The 19,683-nt window shown below is 44.2% G+C and overlaps 1 protein-coding gene across 1 annotated transcript in view; it reads right to left on the bottom strand.

The window, feature by feature from the left end:
• Window positions 1-19,683, bottom strand: part of LOC144770678 (suppressor of tumorigenicity 14 protein homolog) — a 111,322-nt gene that overhangs the window by 77,053 nt on the left and 14,586 nt on the right. Inside the window, exons 2-3 of the mRNA XM_078655394.1 lie at window positions 3,090-3,246; window positions 1,373-1,539 (exon numbers count right to left, since the gene is read on the bottom strand). Of these exons, the coding sequence (XP_078511520.1) occupies window positions 1,373-1,539; window positions 3,090-3,246 (324 nt within the window). The remainder of the gene's footprint in view (window positions 1-1,372; window positions 1,540-3,089; window positions 3,247-19,683) is intronic.

The following is a 19,683-nucleotide window of genomic DNA, read 5'->3' as shown; positions in this document are numbered from 1 at the left end:
TCGGTTCACATAGCGTACACAGCCAATGGAGACAAGGGTTAAGGTAAGAGTCTACATGTGCAGCAAGCCCATCTTCAGATATAACTCAGAGAAAAGCAGCGGGCAACAATAGCTGGCCAGTCTTGCAAGAGCCATTAATAGAGGTGAACAGGGGCAGTGATGCAGTAGAAGGCTGTACTCCTACTATTGAAGAGCCCTGGTGGGGCCAAAGACATGACCACCACTAGCAGTCTGTGTAAACCAATTCTGGTGTGGGGGCAAGGACACCTGAATTCTGCCCAGGGAAGGTCACTTGTGCCAAAAGGCAATTTGCCCAGTGAGGTGCAGGGAGGCTTAGAGGCAGAACACGCACCGGACAGTGGAGCTTCAGAAAGGACTGGTTCCCACAGTGCATTGAGATGCAAGAAGGGCCAATGGTTGTGCCTGGTTAAGAGACAGCGAGCAGGCAGGGCATGCACATGGCTTTGCTGGGGAATCGCTGACATCTTGAAATGGACAGCCGCATCAACAAAAAGAACCACCAACATTTTGAACGAATGCAAATATATATTGTTACGTATAGATGTGTGCTGGTTACATGTAACCAGGGCACATAGGGATGTCTCAATGCAAGAATAACTGGAGAGTGCTACTCCCCCATTTACCTTTGTAAAAGGGAAGATCAGAAATTGATACATGTATCCTTCCGACAAGGAGATACGTCTAGTAGGTTAATAGCTCACATCCGGTCATTGGCACGGCCTGGGACCGCATTAGGAAAGCCACGTATCTTTCCAAGAAGGTTACAAGGTTTGCATCAATGCGGCCACCATAGGGAAAATACGGGAGAAATCCGATCAGAAAGAGAGAAGATAAGAGGGAGGGAAATGATTGTGCTTGGAAGAAAAACGTGAGCGAGGGAGTAAACAAAGGAGGTGGGAGAAGTATAGAGGAGTGAGTTCCATAGTCTTAGACTAGGGAGAACAGAGGTCGAGCGTAAAGGGTACAAGTCTGCAAAGAATACGGGGGAAGTGTCACAGAATCCACACTCGTCTACATGACCGCTACAAGAGGAGGTGGCAAAGGGGGTGTCGGAGTAAAGACAAAAATGGGATTTGCTAAAGGGTAGACTGACAAATGTAGAGATGACCGGGAGCATTGCAGGGTCCACCGACTGCACAGGGTATGGATAAACCAGATAGCATATTTCGGGGGGTGGGGACAGAGGATTGCAGGTGTCCTTGCGACCACAGACAAACACAAAAGTTCCATAGTTAATCAGAAGCTGCATGGAAAACAAGCATTAGTGGGGTAAGGAGATACTTCAATTCAGCAGAGACATGTTACATTTTGAGGGTCTGTGGTTGTCCCACTGCCCATTATTGGCTCTCACCAGCTGTTGCAGGGCATCGACCAGCTCCTTGAATCGTGTGGATGTTGGGTCCTCCAGATCCGTTGAGTAATCCAAGTTTGCAAGTATCATGCGTCCACTGTACACCAGGGTGGTACTATCTGGAGTTGCCTTACTGCTCTCATTCTTCGTACTGCTTGGGCGCTTAACTAGGACAGAAGCAAAATGTATGTTTAGAAGACTGAAAGATCTGATGGGCCTGGTCAGTTCTCACCAGGACTGACCAGAGCTCTTGCCAGAATAGTTGAGAGAAGTCTAGCTTACATCTGTGAGGATGGTGCCTGCAAACTATTGGTTAGAACGTTGATCAAAAAGTCTAACCTGGATCATCAATGAAGGGCCAGAGGCCTTCACAAGACTGGATTCCAACTATGGTCAGAGATCCATCCAAGATCTACTTCAGCAGTGGATCAGTGTGCCCCACCCCCAGATGGAAGATGTGTAGATATGCGAGGGCTGGAGTGCAGGGAGGCCATGAGTTTTGAAAGAATGCGTGTAAAGGCATTACCGAACAGTATGGAACCCGCAAGGACACCACTGGGTTCACAGGTGGGGCGGTGCACCCGTTTACATGGAGACGACAAAGAACAAACACAGGGACTGAAACACTTGGCCACCCAAGGAAAGGGAGCAACAATTAACAACCCTGGTAGACTAACGTGCAAAGTGCTGCCAGTATGCAACATTTTGGCACAAACCATGATTTGATCTCAGCAGGAGATATCTCTGTCCATGTAGACCAAGGCCGATTAGAAGAGCAGGACTGTGCGCCTGTGATATGCGTTGGTGGCGGTTGTGTGGTTGCTCCATTTCGACCCCAAAAAGGAAAATGTTAATCAGGTATGATGCAGTCAGAAGGCTGTGACCCCTCAGGGATTCATCTGGGATGGGTGGTGGGGAGGGTTGAGGAAAAACACCCTTCCAGACTCGCCTTAAGGATAAGCATTGCGGCGATGTGCTACAGCAACGGGGTTTGAATACAAATTAAAAATAATCATGAATACTTTTAAGAATCAAAATGTTTATTGGTTAAAACAAACAGTACTCTGCAACAAATGCTTATAAATGGCCGTTTGAAAAGGAAAATAAACATTATAAAAAACAAACTTTGTACAGTTGTGGTCATGTCATCATATTAAATAGGGATATACAAATTTCACACAACACCGAAAAAGGATATATGAATTTTAATTATCAATGTAGTCAATATTTTAAGAGAAAGACAAAAAAGTTTAAATACAGAATACTTACGTCTTGTTCCTCATTATTAGATGGAGTTGAGCGTGCAAACTTTTAAATGACTGCTATCCACATGGGAGGGAAGTTTGTCCAGGGTAGACTACTATTTCACTGGTGGGAAGGTGTACAGAGAAGCCCGGGCTAAAGGAACACAGTCTGAACTCCATCTCTCCCACCATGAGAGGGGGAAGGCCTTCCACCCTAAGGATGAACCGTAGCGCTATAGCTGAGAGCACACCGCCTACTATGTGTTCCATTGCTCACCAGTAAAGTAATGACCCTTCAGAAATGTGTTGGGTTCCAACAGGAATTGCCTTCCCGTCTACCCCTGAAGTAGCTCATGATGGCCTGGATATCATAGTATGATAGATGCCCCACAACTGCCTTCAGATGCCACAGATAATCAAAAAGGATGAGAATTATGCAACGTTCCCACAGGTTCCCCAGGAGTTAGACTTACAGGCAAAGAACCAAACTAGGAAGCCGACCACACCAGCGAGGATGAGGACGAGCAGGACCGCGATGAAGACCCTGAAAAGGATCTTGCTGCGAGAGCGGCCTCTGTTGTCCTTTCGTGGATCAAGGAATGCCACCGACTCCTGGCGCCCATTTCCTGCCTGCAATAGAAACAGAAGAAAGACAGAAAACGGTTACATACTAGCAGAACCTAGGACAGTGCCCTGCCGGAAGCTCACATTTGCAACAGAACCTAAGTCAGAGGACCTTATTATGCAAATCTAATACAGCACTGCTAAGAAGCAGATCATAATACAGGTCACCTTACCACCAAAACTTGATAAAGTTCACATTATGACCAGAACCAAAGACAACCTGAAACACCAACAGAACACAAAACCATTCTCCCAATCACAAGAACTTGACACCAACACCAAAACCTACTTCAGTGCAGCTTTGCACAAGAAACTAATACAGTGGGGGGCTTATTACCAGAGGCTAATACACTGCTCAGTACAGACAAAACCTAATAGGATGCACGTATCTGCCAGTACCTAGTACAGGGCATGTTCCTAGTAGACCCTTCAACCTTTAGTCAGAAAGTCCCTCATGACAATGTGAATTATTTTCCCTCTGATTAGAGAAAATTTCTTACCCAGTTGATTTTCAACAAACTGGGATGTGCCTTATATTTTTTTCTGTTATTGCTCCCTCTTTCAAATATCCAGAGTGTTACACTAGAAGTACCAGGGAGAGCACTTTTTCATTGAGGGAGGAGTTTAACAGACCCCAAGGGGGGAATAAAGTAAACAGCATTGCAGGTACCCTTTTAGAAGGGCATGGTGATTGACTTAAAATGGAGGTCTCATTGAGGAGTGTGAAGGTAATGCTGGCTTTTCTGCTCATTGAATGCCACGGAGTTGCCCGTCAAACCTCTTCCAACACATGCATTCTCAAAGACTCCATTTCCCTTAATCCGATGGGTCTCAGTCTGTTTCGGGGTCCTAATATTCAATACCCGGGGCAACCCAATAATGGCAACCTTTGACCCCCTGAAACCACAGGGCTCAATGACAGTCATTAAAAGCAAGAAACAATAACAATCATTTGGACCACTGGATGGCAGAAGGAATTAAATATTTGCTTTGTAGAAGACTGCTTTTACTGATTGGTTGAACTCCATAGCAAGAAATACGTGTGTCTGCTAAAAGATGGTTGCGGCTTGATGTGGACATAAACTAAATGTTATTTGTGTTATACTGCATCAGAGTTCCTAGCCCATAACCACCTACTAGATCAGGTCTGGAGTGCTTGACACAAGCGGATCAAGACCCAGTTACAATCATTGACATGTTCAGCAGTGCAATAGTGAGAGGTAAACCACGGTCTTTCACTTGAGAACTACCCAGTATCCATTCACTGCCCACGAATACAGTGAAAAGGCCAGACAACAAGTCGCTTCATCAAAACAACCAAGGAAGTTCCAGCCCGCACCAGAGGAAGATGGGGGTTACTGATGGAATCTACTAGAGCGCTGCTTACCACCAATATTCAATATGTACCACACTGTCGGCAGCACCCAGTACCGCATCTTACACAGGTATCTAGATTGCAAATGCTTTGGGAGTGAATCCATAATCCCTTTGCAGATGCCCTTCTAAGTCCAGAAATCATTGGGGAGTTCCTTCTGAGGTTTGTGCTCCTAGCTGGAATACATACCTTCTGTATAGTTGACCTGCTTAAAAACAGATAATAGGCCAGAAACATCTGATTAACGGGCAATTCTGGTCTATATGGAGTAGCAGACACATAGGTTTGGCACATGGTAAGACAAATGGGCCCGGCGGAGTGGAGGCAGGAATGAGAGGTGCAGAGGGGTGGACTGGGAGGGGCGGAGAGAGATGAAGAGGTACACTGGGTGGAGTATTGAGACAGTGCCGCGTGGCGAGTGAGCGGGTCAGGGACATGTGCCCATGAGCGCAGAAAAGCTACAGGAACTGCACTGACAGATGGGCTAAGTCAGAGACAGTGGGCAGTGGGACAATAGCACAGGCGGGGCTGGGTGGGGGGAGGGAGATCAATTAGATAGGGACCATTAGTGAAAGAAGTGCTGATTCTCAGGTCCCAAGTCAGTAAGTTACTCTTTGAAATCCAACTAACCATTCTAGAAAAGTGAGTTAAAACTAATTTCTGTTTTGTGGTACAAACTTACTTTTGTTTCGTGTGTGTGGTTATTTGTTTGTTTTAACTTCAAATTCATGAACCCTAAAAAATAAAAACTTGTAGCGGCACCAGAGTGGATCAAGTTTTCATTATACCAGTGTAGTCTGATAAATTCAGACAATGTTGTACTTCAGGTAGAACGAAGTTTACAGATTTTTCTTGAGGAGGTGCAGTAAAAACAAAACAAAAAAAAAAGCTGCTTCATGTAGCAACTACCAGGAATTGTTCATTGGCCTGCAGGCAATTGAGGCACAGAGAAAACACCGGCAGCCACAGGGCCACATCAGCGCCATTTCCCAACTCTGAATGTCATGTCTTGGGTTTTCCAGGATGAGGAAATTGGAAGGAGCGTGGTGCAACCAAAGAAGACAAGCAGCTGTTGCACAAGAGCCTGTGCAGAAGCGTGAGACGGGGCCTCTTATTGAAAAAAAAATGCTCTGGCTTGTGAAAGTAAAGTTTATGGAAATGTTACGCATCACAAGTAAATATCACAGGAATAGACAAGTATTTGTGCGGGAGTGAAGTGGGTTAAAAGGTTAGTGACAGTTGCACTGTAAAGCCAGAGCTAAAAACAATCGATGCAGAAAATGCAGCAGGTTAGCATAATTTAGTGTCAGATTTGTAGAATTTATGGGATCCCATGAATTGCTGACCAATTTTGTAAAATCCTTTATTATGGTTTGTTGATCGAAAGGCAACTCTATCCCTAGCATTTCAGTTGGATGCAACACCTAATCAGTATTAACACATTTTCCTACTTGTGAGCGGAGAACCAAGTTATCCAGGGAAATTGGTTCTCTTTTCAGTTTAGTCAGGTGATCAAGTGTTTGTCCCTATGCCAGAAATGTATTCCATGCAATGTGTACCGGTTGCTACTTATTGGGCAGGAGTCTGGGGCACCAGGGACATATCAGTCTTTCAAACAGAAGAAAACCGCCTCTGTCGTAAGCTCCCATCTGTTGTTCCTCCTACATCACACTTTATTTGCCATAATCAGCTAGGATTAAGCTATATTTGCAATCTAGCTCAAATGTGTCCCTCCCACCCCCCCCCCCCCCCCTTGCTATGGCTGTCAATCTGAAAAAATGAAGAAGCGAAGTTAAGAAGAAACATTATAAAAGAGTTCTTAGCTTGTGATAAAGGACTGGACATCTTGTGGCTAGCATTTGTAGACTTTTTTTTAACCAATATTGGCATTTACCAACCATTCACAGACGTCGAAACTTGTGTTACAATAAGGAGTTCGATTTCGATTGTTAAATTATGCCCGGGAGAAAAAAAATTCGGCAGAGAATTAACAAAGAGGTCAATTTCGGCTTAGCTTCACTTGAACCATGACAATACCCTTAGTAATTATTTGCATGGCGGGAGAGGACGATAGGAATGCTCTTTGTGTAGGCATAATAAAATATTTTCTTTTAGGTTTTCAACATAACCTTGACTCACTTGTGTGCCCTTGCAAGAACATTTTTAAACAGTCAATGATGCATTTTCTCTTTTTTTAGGCGGTTTTTATCAAAAATACCAAAAAGATTGTAATGTCCTTGCTCAAATCTGAAAACTTGAAGCACTGTATTCAGTGATCTTGAAGCAACTTCATAATGATGAAATATGCTTCAAAACGAGCTCATTTTTTAGGGTCAATGCACGCTCCAGACCAGGGGTCTTCCACCTCTTCTGTAAGAGCTACTTACCTTCAATAAAAATCATGCTGAGCTACTAATAGTGTTGTAATAGAGATCACAATAGACAAGCTTACTTTAGTGGCCTCCATGTGCAAGATTACCAGCAGTTGTCCCATGGCAATATCAGTAATATGTCTTCCCTGCACAGCATACTTGTATCACTCAAATCTCAGCTTTAAATTTACATTGGAAATTCAAATCACTTTTCGCCAAACATCTGCTTATGAGTTGTGAAAATCTACACATTTTCATCTCAAATACATGGTTTTCAGTTTTGGTACACGTATATTACAACCAGACATTGTCACAATTCTGAGGAAGACTTTGATTCATGCTCTAGTCATCAGCCGTCTAGATTATTGCAATGCTGTATTGGCTTCCATCAATGAGACGATGATTCATAAACTACAAGTGGTCCAGAACACCACAGCTGGTCTATAACTAACCTACCACCCAAACACCTTCTTCTACCCTCTTCATTGATTGCCAATTCATAAAAGATTAATTTTAAAAATCTGATGTCTGACACATAAATCCTTAAATGGGAATGGCCCAAGCTATCTGTCGGACTAGCTTTGCTCTCATCGGCCAGATCATTGAGATCCAGTGACAAAGCCCGGATTATTGTTCCTTGTTCAGGAGGCAGGTCTTTTTCCTATTTGGACTCTCTGTACTGGAATAAGCTTCTCCTCTACCTACGTCAATGTACAGATCATTTAAAATTTAGGAAATTTGTTAAGAAAGCTGTTTAGGACCTAGTTAGCCGAGACTCGGTCTGTGATACGCCGAGATACCCCTCCTAGGGTGATTTGTGCATGTTACAAATTAAAATAACATAACATTGTGGGCTACACATAGGAGAGCTACTTCCAAGAATCTGGAGAGCTACCATTAGCTCACGAGCTACTCGTTGGCGAAGCCTGCTCCAGACTATCCATGTGCCCGGACTAAACAGTTTTCTTTGTCTAGTTCAGACAAGCATGGCTGCAACGTTTAAGAGCGTAACCGCTAAGGAAGAGTGAGATAGGAGGGTTCCCTCAGCGCTCACTTGAGAACACAAATCAAATGCAAAAAATATATAGAAGTGGTGCACACAAAGGAGGAATGTTCACCCTTCATTCACAAATAGGAACCCTACGCAGGATCCTATACATATTCTTATAAATCCAATTAGCACACACTGATAGTGTGAATGTTCAGTTTGTAATCACAATATAATCTTTTCAATGTTTAATTTAGAAAAACCCATATTGTTATTTTTCTTTGGCATTTTGTAGCCCTGACGAAGTCGATAACCTCGACGAAACACGTGTTGGCTACTGGGATGAATCAGCATTGTGAGCAAGCAAAATACATGACTTGTGGATTACACTATCAGTGTGAGTCAGTTGGATTTATAAGTTTAAGAGTGTAGGCTCACTCTAGTGCAGTGTGTTGAAGCATACAGCATTTTAATTGTTCATCTTTCTCTGGATGTTATTTTTAGGTTGCATAAGATCACCATAACTGAACAAATGGATATTCTTAAAATAGGTTTCTGGTCTTATGTGGTTTTATGTGTTTTACTGTTTTACACTGCACTCTTATGACTGCAACAGCAGTCGAATAAAGATGATTTGAAGTGTCCGATTATAATATTACATTGCAATGTAAATAAAGCCTTAGTGTCTTGTAATATTGCATGCCAACATCGTGTTACAATGCATTTAATTTTTTCCCTAGTTTGTAAAGATCTTTGTGTATCTTCTAGCAACGGCAAATTCACACACCATAAAATATAATAAACTGCTTTAATGTCGGCAACGACGTGGTCCATGCAATGTAAGACCTTAAAATCAATTTAATAAAACATTAAAAAAAAAGATAGAAACAGCAGACGGCTACAAAATATGCTTTTGCAGATCAGACAGACTTGAAACCACATGATGTAGTCGTGTTCCGAGTATTTACTTTTGGAAAACCTGTTTGACAGGCCGATCCACTGAAGTAGCTGGTATTTTATTGCAGGATGCATGACACGAACATGGAATGGGTTCACGGGGATGGTGAGGGTGGGCAAGGAAGTAAGATGGCGTCTTCCTGATACATAGGGCATCCAGCGGTCATAAGAGCCACCAATCCTTTCTTCTTGGTAGAAGGATAGGTGATGAGGCATGAGGGGGCTGACAATCTCAGATTCGGTTCTCATTTTGGAAAACAGCAGGACAGCGCGTGACTTGGGGTATCACCAGAAACAGAGTACTCGGAAAACCTCCAAGATCTCAACCACTCACACCTTCTCCCAGCTCCCCAGGGAGTATTTACTTGTAAAAGAAGGAGTACTGGGTCCCAACATTTGAAGTGCGACACCGGCTGCATAAACTTAATTCCACCTCATGCCTTCTTCAGGCACCACCCTACACTCCCGCCCTTTATATCACTCTCACTAGCCTCCGTGCCATCTTCCTTTGCCATTGTTTTTCCATCTGACCTCCTCTTCCTCTTTCTTCTTGGTCAAAGTCCGATGCTAAAAAATAAGTCCCAGCTCCAAAACAGGAGTGCCGCTGGCCCCCACCTGCAACTACGAGCCCAAATTAAGGACACAGAAAATTGAGGACTGGAGGGTCGATGCAAGAGGACAATTGTTAACAAATGCCAGCCAGTGGTTACAAACCAACCAGGCATGGGCAGTGCAGCCCTTGGTCCCCACACCATGTCCTTTTAGTGGTTGTGGGTCAACCAGCAAGAGCATTGCTGCCCTCATTCTCACCCAGACAGGACAGGCCGGGCCCTGCAGGCGGCAGCAGTGGAGAACTTGAAAAGTGATGGAGTGTACTAACCTGCCCCAAGACAGTGAAGCAGATCTGATCCAGAGGCAGCTCCCCACTCAGATCTTTTGAAACAATACAATCAAATGGAACATGTCAGAAGACAATATTGGTGTGAATTTGCTGAAACCTCATAAGTTATTCAGGGTACTTGACCGATTTTTAAGGTAACTACATTTATCTAAATGGGGGTATGCTTAAAATCTGGCATGGATCAGGCCCTCCCGGACTGAATTTGTTGAACCTGGAGTTATGCCATATTTCAGTACTTTCATGCAAAGCTGCCCCCCCCTCCCACACACACCTCATGAGTCCAGAAGATTCACCTACCCCAGGAAACATTTGAGAACATTTTGGGGAAATAATCCTTTTCCTATACATAAAAAAGGCTAAATTCCACAATGGAAACGGGCAGTACAGGAAATGCATATTTACATGCCCCATTATTAACGAAAGGATCAATCCACAATTATACATTTCAATTTCTTTCATTTTTCCATCCTTCCCTTTACATGTATATCCTAAATCCAGCTAGAATTTAATCTCCTTGGAGTGACAGGGGAACACTTACAAAATGACATACATTTCACTCTTTCAGGTGGCATATAGCAGAGCAAGATGGAGTTCACAGGTTTTTACAGCTATGCTATGGGAAACTGCCTTTACAACAAGGGCTTAAGCTCCTGTGCGCCATTTCCTTGCATGCACAACACCGCTTTCCTTAACCATGACTATGCCTGGACCACCCCTATGCCTGGTTAAGGCAGTCTGTGTTCTAGCTGTGAGCAGATGGGCGGGGAGAGGAACCAAAAGGATCGCAGCAGGAAGAAAGGCCAGTATGCGGCTTGGTCCTTTGGGAGATTGGGTCCGTTTATAAGCCAGCGGGCCGAATTTTAGAGCTATGGACAGGTGTGGAGGGATAGGAGGGGGGGCAGTTTTTAAGGCTTAGGGTGGGGGTGCAGGTCTTTTTTTGAAGCTAAGGTCGGCCGGGGTTTATGGCTCCGGGTAGGAGGGGTTGGGTAGTTAATAGGGTTGGGGCGGTACATAAGGGCTCAGGGCGGGAAATCTTTACCACACCTAGACCTTTACCAATCATACCTTTAGAATGAAATTCGTTCTAAAAGGTATGCATAGCAATGGCATGCATGCTTTAGGCATGCGTGGTTGTATCATACAACCCAATGCTTTAGCTTAGATTACACGGTTGTTCAGTAGACAGGTATTACCAGTCCTAAACGAGGGTCCATACAGTAGTAAGGATTATCACTCAAATCAGTGTTAATTATATATTTGTTTTCGCAGTCAATTTGTCTCCCACATCGAATTGGCGGTTTATCAGAACGTTCATTTTACTGTCAGACAAGCATTTCATTTTGAAAATGAACTCATTTCGAATAAAGAGAGGATTAGCATATTGAAAAAAGTGTTGTCCTGAACACCAGCTTTTGATCATTAGGTCTGGGGTTTCAGACAGGTTCAGCTTCCTCTCCTGACTCCAGTTTTCAAATAAATTCTCGAAAACAAAATATATGCCTATAGGGGTTTTAAACCAGTAGTCGGTAACCATTAATCTATTAAATTATTATTTACATGTTGCTTCCACACACCACATCAGACAGCTAGGGATAATGGTTCAGCCCCCTTCAGCCGCTGGCTCTCCTCACCTCACTGCCAGTGACAGCATTTTGCCGCTGCACATGTGGTTATCCGTCACACAAAATAATGCACATCAGTGCACTGGTTGACCAATGTTTCCCTTTATTAACTTCTATTTTCTTTCTTTGGGAGTGTTCAGCAGTGCACTTCAAGCTGCTACTGGGACACTGGACTGCCTTCATTGCGACACAACCCATGCAAGCACTACTTTCATGGGTGTAGCATGCTTGCATGGCTTTTCCAATGCTGTATTTTTAGTGAAGTCTCCAAAATGGCCAGTATGGAACAGTAAACCAATTATACTGTATTGCAAAGAACAAGCCAAATGAGGTCATTAGTGTGCACATAAGCATTGGACTTCACATTTGTCCCAGTTTTTTTTATCATTCTTCGCCGTGCCAATGTGGCCAACATATTGCTTGTAAACATGACAGCCATCTTGGAATGGTAAATTAAAAATAGGGTATGGTCACTTTTCTAACATGGCAGCCAGTGTATACACAAGCACTGGCAAGGACAATAGGTTAAAGGCCCACCATTAACAGCCAGACCGAATGGATTTGCCTATGCTTGTCTTGTATGTACTTTTGGCACTCATACATCAATCTATAATTTTCCCCAAGATCTCAATTGCACCACTGGCAAGCGTGTATAGATGTTTTTGTTGTGTGCCTTTGAATTACTAATGTCATGGATGCCCACAATTTGCAAAAAATGCCACCATAATTCTGGCATTATCATTTTGACAAGAGCAGTCATCAAGATGCCATAAATGACCACAATATGCCAAGTATTACCACCATTATGCCAGGTATAGGCAGTAGGTGGCCACAGATGCCCATAAGCAGCCAAGAATGTTCCCGATGGGGCCAGTCCCCATTTTACTAGGGGTACAAGTAGTGATGCCATGTGTGCTCACAATATGTCTGGAATTACAAGAAACAAGCCAGGGCCCGCATATAATAGGTATGGGCTTTAGGCATTTTCACTCCATGCATGCCCACAATACACCAAGATTTCATTCCGTTACACCAAGGTCAGAATTCATGCACAAAACCCAATCAGCAGAATTCCATTTGGTTTTATTATGGCTTCAGATGTCCTGCTGCCCAAACCCTCAGGGTTGTAAAGAACCCCGATAATAGGACGTGTTACGGGTTAAGTTCTGGTGTATTCACTCCCTCCTGCCCTCCGTCCTCAGTAAGTAACTTGTAAGGAAGAGTATAAGGAGGGTAATTAACACCTTCCTGACAAGGATAGATTGAGTGTTTTAAGATTTCTGAAGTAATCGAATGATGCTGGAACTGTAGGTTCTTTAGTTGCTTTATTAATTATGATGTTAAGTTATGATGTAACCCCATCAGGAGCAGCTGTCCTGCTGCTCAGCCCTCACTCAACTGACATTCACAGCACAGCAACATTCTAATCATCAAACATTCTATTTCACAAGCACTCTAGCTGAGCAGCAGGAGGATTCAAGATACAACAATTTCCTTGGCCAGAGCAGGAAAGGGGTGGGGGTTCTGAAGAAGCTCGTGAAAGGGCATCCACCCCCCAGACACTAATTCAGAAAAGGGAGAGTTTGGGGGTCCAACTGATGGGGCGGGTTACACACTGCAGCACCCTGCGCAGACAGGAAAGGTCGGGCGATACAGGAAATGACTCTACGGACAAGCGAGTGTTCTACAGAATCTCCCAAAAGGAGGTGGTCCTTCTTGATGCAGTCTTGGGCTAGAGTGTCATGTGATCTGAACAGAGATGTCCTGAAATCTCAGGGTGGCCTCTTACTACTGGAGCAGAGTAAAGTCTGCAAAATAGACAGGGGGAAGTGGTGGCACTGACAGTCATACATAAGAAGAACAAAGAATTGTAAAGGTGGGCAGCGTGTTGGCAAATTCAAAGTATGAAAAAGAATTAGTTTAGGTGCCCATCAGGGTAAAAAAACACCCCACTACCTTGGGTGGTGATGGAAGGTTCTTCAAAAGGATTGCCGTGCTAAGCTTTAGACAGACAGATGTACCCCAGCACTCAACAATATTACTACAACATTGAATTTCTTTAATTGAAACACAGGATATGACACTATTTGGATTTGAAATGGGTTTTCTCAAATTTTAAAATCAGTGTGACATTTAATCAATACATACTGTAATCAAGTCAAGAAAAGCTTTATTCGATTGTTAAAGCAATCATAAAAGCACACAAATATATCATGCAAAGACAATTTCATAAAAACCATAGTTATAATATTATACATGATAAAGTTAAAAAAAGCAAAATTTACGATATCACAATCCTAAAATTTTACCACCGTTACAGTACAAAATGAGCATTCAAGTGACCATAAATTTCCTTTGATAAAGCACTTTTTTCAAGAAGGATACGATTCTTAGAACACAGTTTATTGGCTAGTAACTGTAAAAATAACAATGCCCGACGACATGGTCGTAATCCCGATCTCTTTAAAATGGGAACTAAAAACATACGCCTTTCACTAGAATAAAATTTACAAAATAAGATACTCGCACAGTGGCAAAAACAAGATGCAGAAATACGTGGCCCGACTAACTACAACTGAATAGATTTAATTTATGTATGCCATCCATCATCTCCCACCAGTTATTAAGGATGTCATTTGTAACTTTTTTTTCAACGCATTTGAAGCAGACGCTAAGACGGCTGTTACTGGCTACCATGCCACTCCAATGGTGACTACACAGATATTTTACCTCTGTGTCTCAAGAATTAATTGCGGACACAGAATTTTGAACGTGAATACACACCCTGAACTCATTAGAGCCTTGAAGAAGTCCCTATTGGGACAAAACGCGTCTGCTAATGGATTTTGAATATTTGATTTGATCAGCTTGATGTATTCGTCTTGTTCAATAAAGAATCATTTTCAAAAGAGAACAAGAACACAGACATGAAAGTTTCTTCAGATCATCACTAACAACTTGTGGTTAATGGACTTTGAGTGGATTTACAACTTCTGTGTTCGGAATTCCTATCTTGCTTGTTCATTTGTAACTAGTGTTTGCATAGCAGGACATACCCCCAATATTACCAAATACATGAAACTTAAGACTCGGTGTGCTCCAGAGCACAAACCAGTCACAGTGTGCGAGAGCTTAGAGGACACCTGACGTCATCATCCACATGCACAAGATCAAAGTGCAGTGGTGACAAGCGCGTGGATTTTGATGTTTTAATATTGAAAGTTCCTAGTCCTTGAATGCCTACAGTCACCTTGCTGTGTGTAACAGCACTCTGCCTTCATGTGCGCCATCACAGAAGTGTCTGGATAACTTCCCTCTTTCTCCTCCAGGCTCTATCCTCTCCAATACTTTTCTCAGCTGAGCACTTTCTCCTGTGCTTCGCCCACCCCTTCTTTCTGTCCAGTGTCTTCCCTCCACCATGCTCGTTTTGCACTTAAGCTTTAAAACCCCTTTTCAGGTTTGGCTTGTGAATGCACAGGGCTTCATCTATTCCAAAACAATTTGAAGCAGGACTGGAACGTTATGTGGAAATGCTGCTTTGCTATTGGTTGATTGAAGAGAAATGCAAGCGTCATGCGTCAGGAAGGGTTCACCATGCACCGTTATGGCATTTGCTGTTTTCACAGATTCAGTTGTTAGAAAGGAATCTTGAAGCATGAATTAGCGTCATAACTTGTGTGTATTTCAGAGGCCGGGCACTGCTTGATCATAGCAAGTGATTATGCAAATCTTTCTTAATTGTCCATTTGTTCATTCCCTGCAGCCTCCAGTGACATGCAAACATGATAGAGACACAGTCAAAGGCATGAAAACTAGAAAAAGAAAACGCATTGTGCCTAGCAGGTTCGCTACAAAAACGAGTAGGAAACAAGTTCTAAATTAAGTGATATTGTCAACATTGTAAACTCTAAATAAACGTTTTGTAAAGGATACTAAAGTTTGTAGAGTACACACCGCACGAAGAGTTCCATGATCTCTTCGTAAACCCCAAACAACATGCTTCCTGTCCTAGACTGGTTGTCTTCGTTTCATTTGTCAAATAAAGTACACAAACAGTTGACAACATTTTTTATAAGGGCAGGATACATGCTTTCGATGCACATTAAGTTGGCAACTGCAAACGTGGCAAATGTAAGTCCCATCTGGCAAAATTATGCAAAAGGACCCAAGGATGAAATGGGAACTTACAGGGGCCAATATTGTTACCTACAGGTGCTCGTTCCAAACAGAGTGAGGAGATTAAGGTATTCCTACACCAAGAAGTAGTGATTTCTGCATTGCAATCTCTGTAGAGTGCCTAGAGTACATAAGTCTGCATTCATCCATCCATGAATTAATGCTTGTGTGTCATCGGATTGTGAATGTATGGGTTGCACAAGCCCGAGTGTTGGGTTGTGTGCCGGGATACCTGGATGTCTCTTGGACTGCATACCTGTAAGCTAGGTGTCGGAAGCCTCGGTCAGGAGGTCTCTGCCTCCACTGCACTCTTCTCTTCCATGCTCTAATCTGGTCTTTCACACCTTCTTCCACCTGAAGGACTCTTTTTTCAGCGGCTGTCTCCTCTCCCCTCGATTTCTCCCGCTTCTTGCTATTCTCTAATTGCAGCTCTTGTTCTTTGAAGTGCTCTTTCTATTAACCGTCTCTGCCTGGCTCTTTTTCCTGCCCAGGGGGGATAGTTTCTCGATTTTGTATTTTGGTGGGTTGCTTGGCAACTAGGACAAAGCGTTGGAGTGTATCTAGAGTTGGAGCCCAGACAAGGAAGTTACTGACAGATTATTCAATCAAATGACCCACTTTCCATCACATATCCTTCCACTGCTTTTAAAAATATTATAATTATAAGTGAACGCTAAAGAGTGTTCCTTGCAATGCATGTATGCTCAAACATCCATTCAATGCGACTAAGGCACAAGGATTTATGCAAACTGCTGCCGCCATCTTGCAATGGAAGCTGAGCCATCCCCCAAGAGAAGAAAGGCGGCAGTGAGGTGCTTGAACAGCGCCAGCAAAGGGTGGATAGCAGCGCAAAGTGCAAGTATGGCTGGAGAACGCTGGATCTCCCGCCTTTCTGCATCCTAGTGCCAGTTTCCTATTCCACCACCCGCATTCTGTAGCTGGAACTTCAAGGCTTGCCTGGTCTTTCCTGCAGCCGTCCTCAGTGTTAAGATATAACACAAGGCTGGATGTGACATATGCAAGGTAAAGTAGTCAGAGGTGAGTGAATTATGGTGCCAGGTCACATTGAGGAAGGCAAGCCCAGGTTCTCAAGCCCCACAAGGATCAAGGTGAAAGGATGTAGCGTCAAGAATCGAGATGAAGGATCACTAAATTCACCAAATCCACAGCCACAAATGTAGGTGAGGACATGGAGAACGAGGGTAGGTCCAGCGGTGGTGAAGGTAACACATTTTTGGGCGAACCGCACGACGAGCCAAGCCAACGAGAATAGATACCCTAGAATCTCTACCACTATAACCTAATAAAGGTGTGACTTCTGTAGAGTCAAAATTTCAGACAAGCCATGAGAGGAGCTATAGGATGAAGTGGTCATAGAAAGTCAGCCTGAAATGATTTGAGAATTTCTTTTTGGTTCGTTTAGTGATCTACGTGGCATTTGCTGAAGGGGCAGACTTGTTACTTAGTTGGTGCTCATACATTTTTCCTTCTCAACTTACTTCTACTGGTTTCAGTCCTTCTGACTTCATCTTTCGTTCTTTACTCTCTTCCCTAGATGTGTCGGCTGCATTGGAGAAGTTGCATCACCTCCTCAACCTGGTGCCCCTTGGAACAACATTGTACGAGAAACCGTCACAGCAGACTAAGCGGGTGCCAATGAAATACGACAGCTGTTGATCCCACCTCTACTCATGATGAAACTGCTCTGTATAACTGATGTCTGATGGGGGTCATTACACCATCCTCAATCCTTGCACCCAGATGTCTGCACAAATTGGCCAGGGATTCAGGATGAAGTGACGTAAGCTGAAATGTACAATAGGTGTCCTTCATCAGCCATGTACTTGCCGTTGCCACAAGTCCGGTTTCAAGAAATCCAGCAGCGGTGAACGGGGTGTGGGTGGCATCACAGTGGCAGATGGTAAGTTTAGGAAGGTGGAATCTGACTGCATGGTTACCCCCACTTTTTTCCTGGTGTTTTGATGGTTTTTGACTTAGTTTGTCTGGGATTCTGCTAATCAGGGCCCCAGCCTATCTGCTTTCCTCTCTAAATTGATTACATGTACTTTAGGTACACTCCAGTTTGGTTACTGGGGTACCCTTGTGAGACCCTAGTATATGGTACCAGGGCATAGGTACCCCAGAGGCCTACCAGGGGCTGAAGTATGTATTATGCCACCCCTAGGAAGCCTTCCGAAATGCAGAAGAAGTCCCACAGGACTGCTACTGCGGCCTGGGTAAGGTGGTGCATGCACCCCTTACTAGGATGTAGGTTACCTATATCTACCTTTAATCACGGACACATATAAGCCTGTAAGTCACTCCTATGGCAGGCCTTATCAATCCTGAAGGCAGAGTGCTTGGTTTCATCTGAGAGGGTGCCCATGCATGAGCTGGACCCCTCTGCAGCTTTCAAAGCATATTCTCTGAGGCTGTTCTGTGATGCAGCCAGACCATATACTCATAAGTGCATTATAACCTCACTGTAAATGCTAACTTTGGAATGGCTGCATGGAAACATGTCGTGTTTGGCGTCAAACAGCTTGGAATCCTATCCCTCCACCCCCCGCCAGTCCTGGTGGCGGGGATAGAATTCCACCCTTCTAGAGGGAGAGACATGTACACACTGGTCCGACCGTTAATAGTTTAAAAGAATGCCAGCATCACCAAGAGACACGAGTCTGGCCTCCTGCTGCTGACCGAAACTCCAGCAGGGGAGGCCTGGACAGTAGGTTTCCTGTCACAGGGAGGTGTAACCACCTCCCAGACAGGCTTTAGTGTATTGGGGCTGGGTGGGTGCACTGAAGAGTGCTTTGATGTCTGCACTGGGGGCACATTTGGTGTCCCCGGTCATAGCCCTGTTCAAACCGGTTTTACGGCCTACCAGCCCCTGCTCTGGTGCGAAACTGGACAAAGGAAATGGGTGTAGCCACCCCTCTTTCCAAACCATGGTGGGTCCCCAGAGTATGTCCAACTTCTTTTCTTAGTATAAGTAAGGGAACCCTGGCAACAGGACTTTAGATTACACCCAGACGAAACTCAAACTGAATCCTGGAACTTCAACACTCTAATAAAGACTAGAGATGGAGGAATCTCCCTTGGGGTCAAGGAGTGACTCCCCTGTTCAAACAGGCACCAACAAAGCATGCTGGTTTGCATCTCCAAGGCTCCCGCCGGACTCTATTTCATTATAAGTAATTGCAGCCCAGAAAGAGGATTTTCAGACTTCACGAAGGCCAACCCAAGTCTTCAGCTAAGCTGAGGCCCCAGCCCTCACGAGTGACGGGGAACCAGAATACCTGGACACCGCGCACATTTGCTAAGTGCATCAACTTCCTGAGAATTCCTGAAGATGTGCTTTGGGTAACTTGTACCCCAAGCCCTGAGCACCATCTGCACCACAGATTGTGGGCCTACACTCCACGAGTGTTCCGTGAGCCTGCTGCTTGCATTTCAGCTTGAGGCTCCTTTGCGATCCCTGGTCTGTAGACTGGTGGGTCAACTGGAAGGTAACTACTTTTCCATAGACTTCTTTGGTTCCTCCAGACATGCCCTCACTCCCCACCAAAGGGTGAGTCTTGCTGGTCTGCACCGAAGCTAATCTCTTTCTGCGAGGGTTGCTGTTGCCAAGGCTTGTTGGGTCCAATCTGGGCACTGACACCGCAGCACTCGACATCCTTTGTGGAACAGCTCGAATCCAGCTCCTGGTTGTCGTCGACATCTCCAGGACCTCGTGGTTGAAGAGTCAAGCTTCACATTCTTCACCTGAAATCACCAGACATCTGTGGGCATTCGACTATCGTGCCCCTGGTCACTGGCAAGTGACCCAGACTCTGTCCCCTCTGCATTCAGGTTCTTCACATCTCTGATCCAGGCTTGGATCACTCTGGACACTTTCCACATGGACGCCAGCAGCACTTTGCAGCAGATCGCCATTGAAAACGACGACGAAATCCGACACAAAAAGACACCTATGCACTCGGCTTCCCTGGGTAAGGTAAATAGAGTACTCTGGTGCTCAAGTGGGTGTTGACTCTAGAACCTCCTAGTTC

The sequence above is a fragment of the Lissotriton helveticus genome, chromosome 7 (genome assembly GCF_964261635.1).
Source record: "Lissotriton helveticus chromosome 7, aLisHel1.1, whole genome shotgun sequence".
NCBI classification, from domain to species: domain Eukaryota; kingdom Metazoa; phylum Chordata; class Amphibia; order Caudata; family Salamandridae; genus Lissotriton; species Lissotriton helveticus.
The sequence above is the reverse complement of the archived record's forward strand: the minus strand, read 5'-3'. Positions and strand labels throughout refer to the sequence as shown.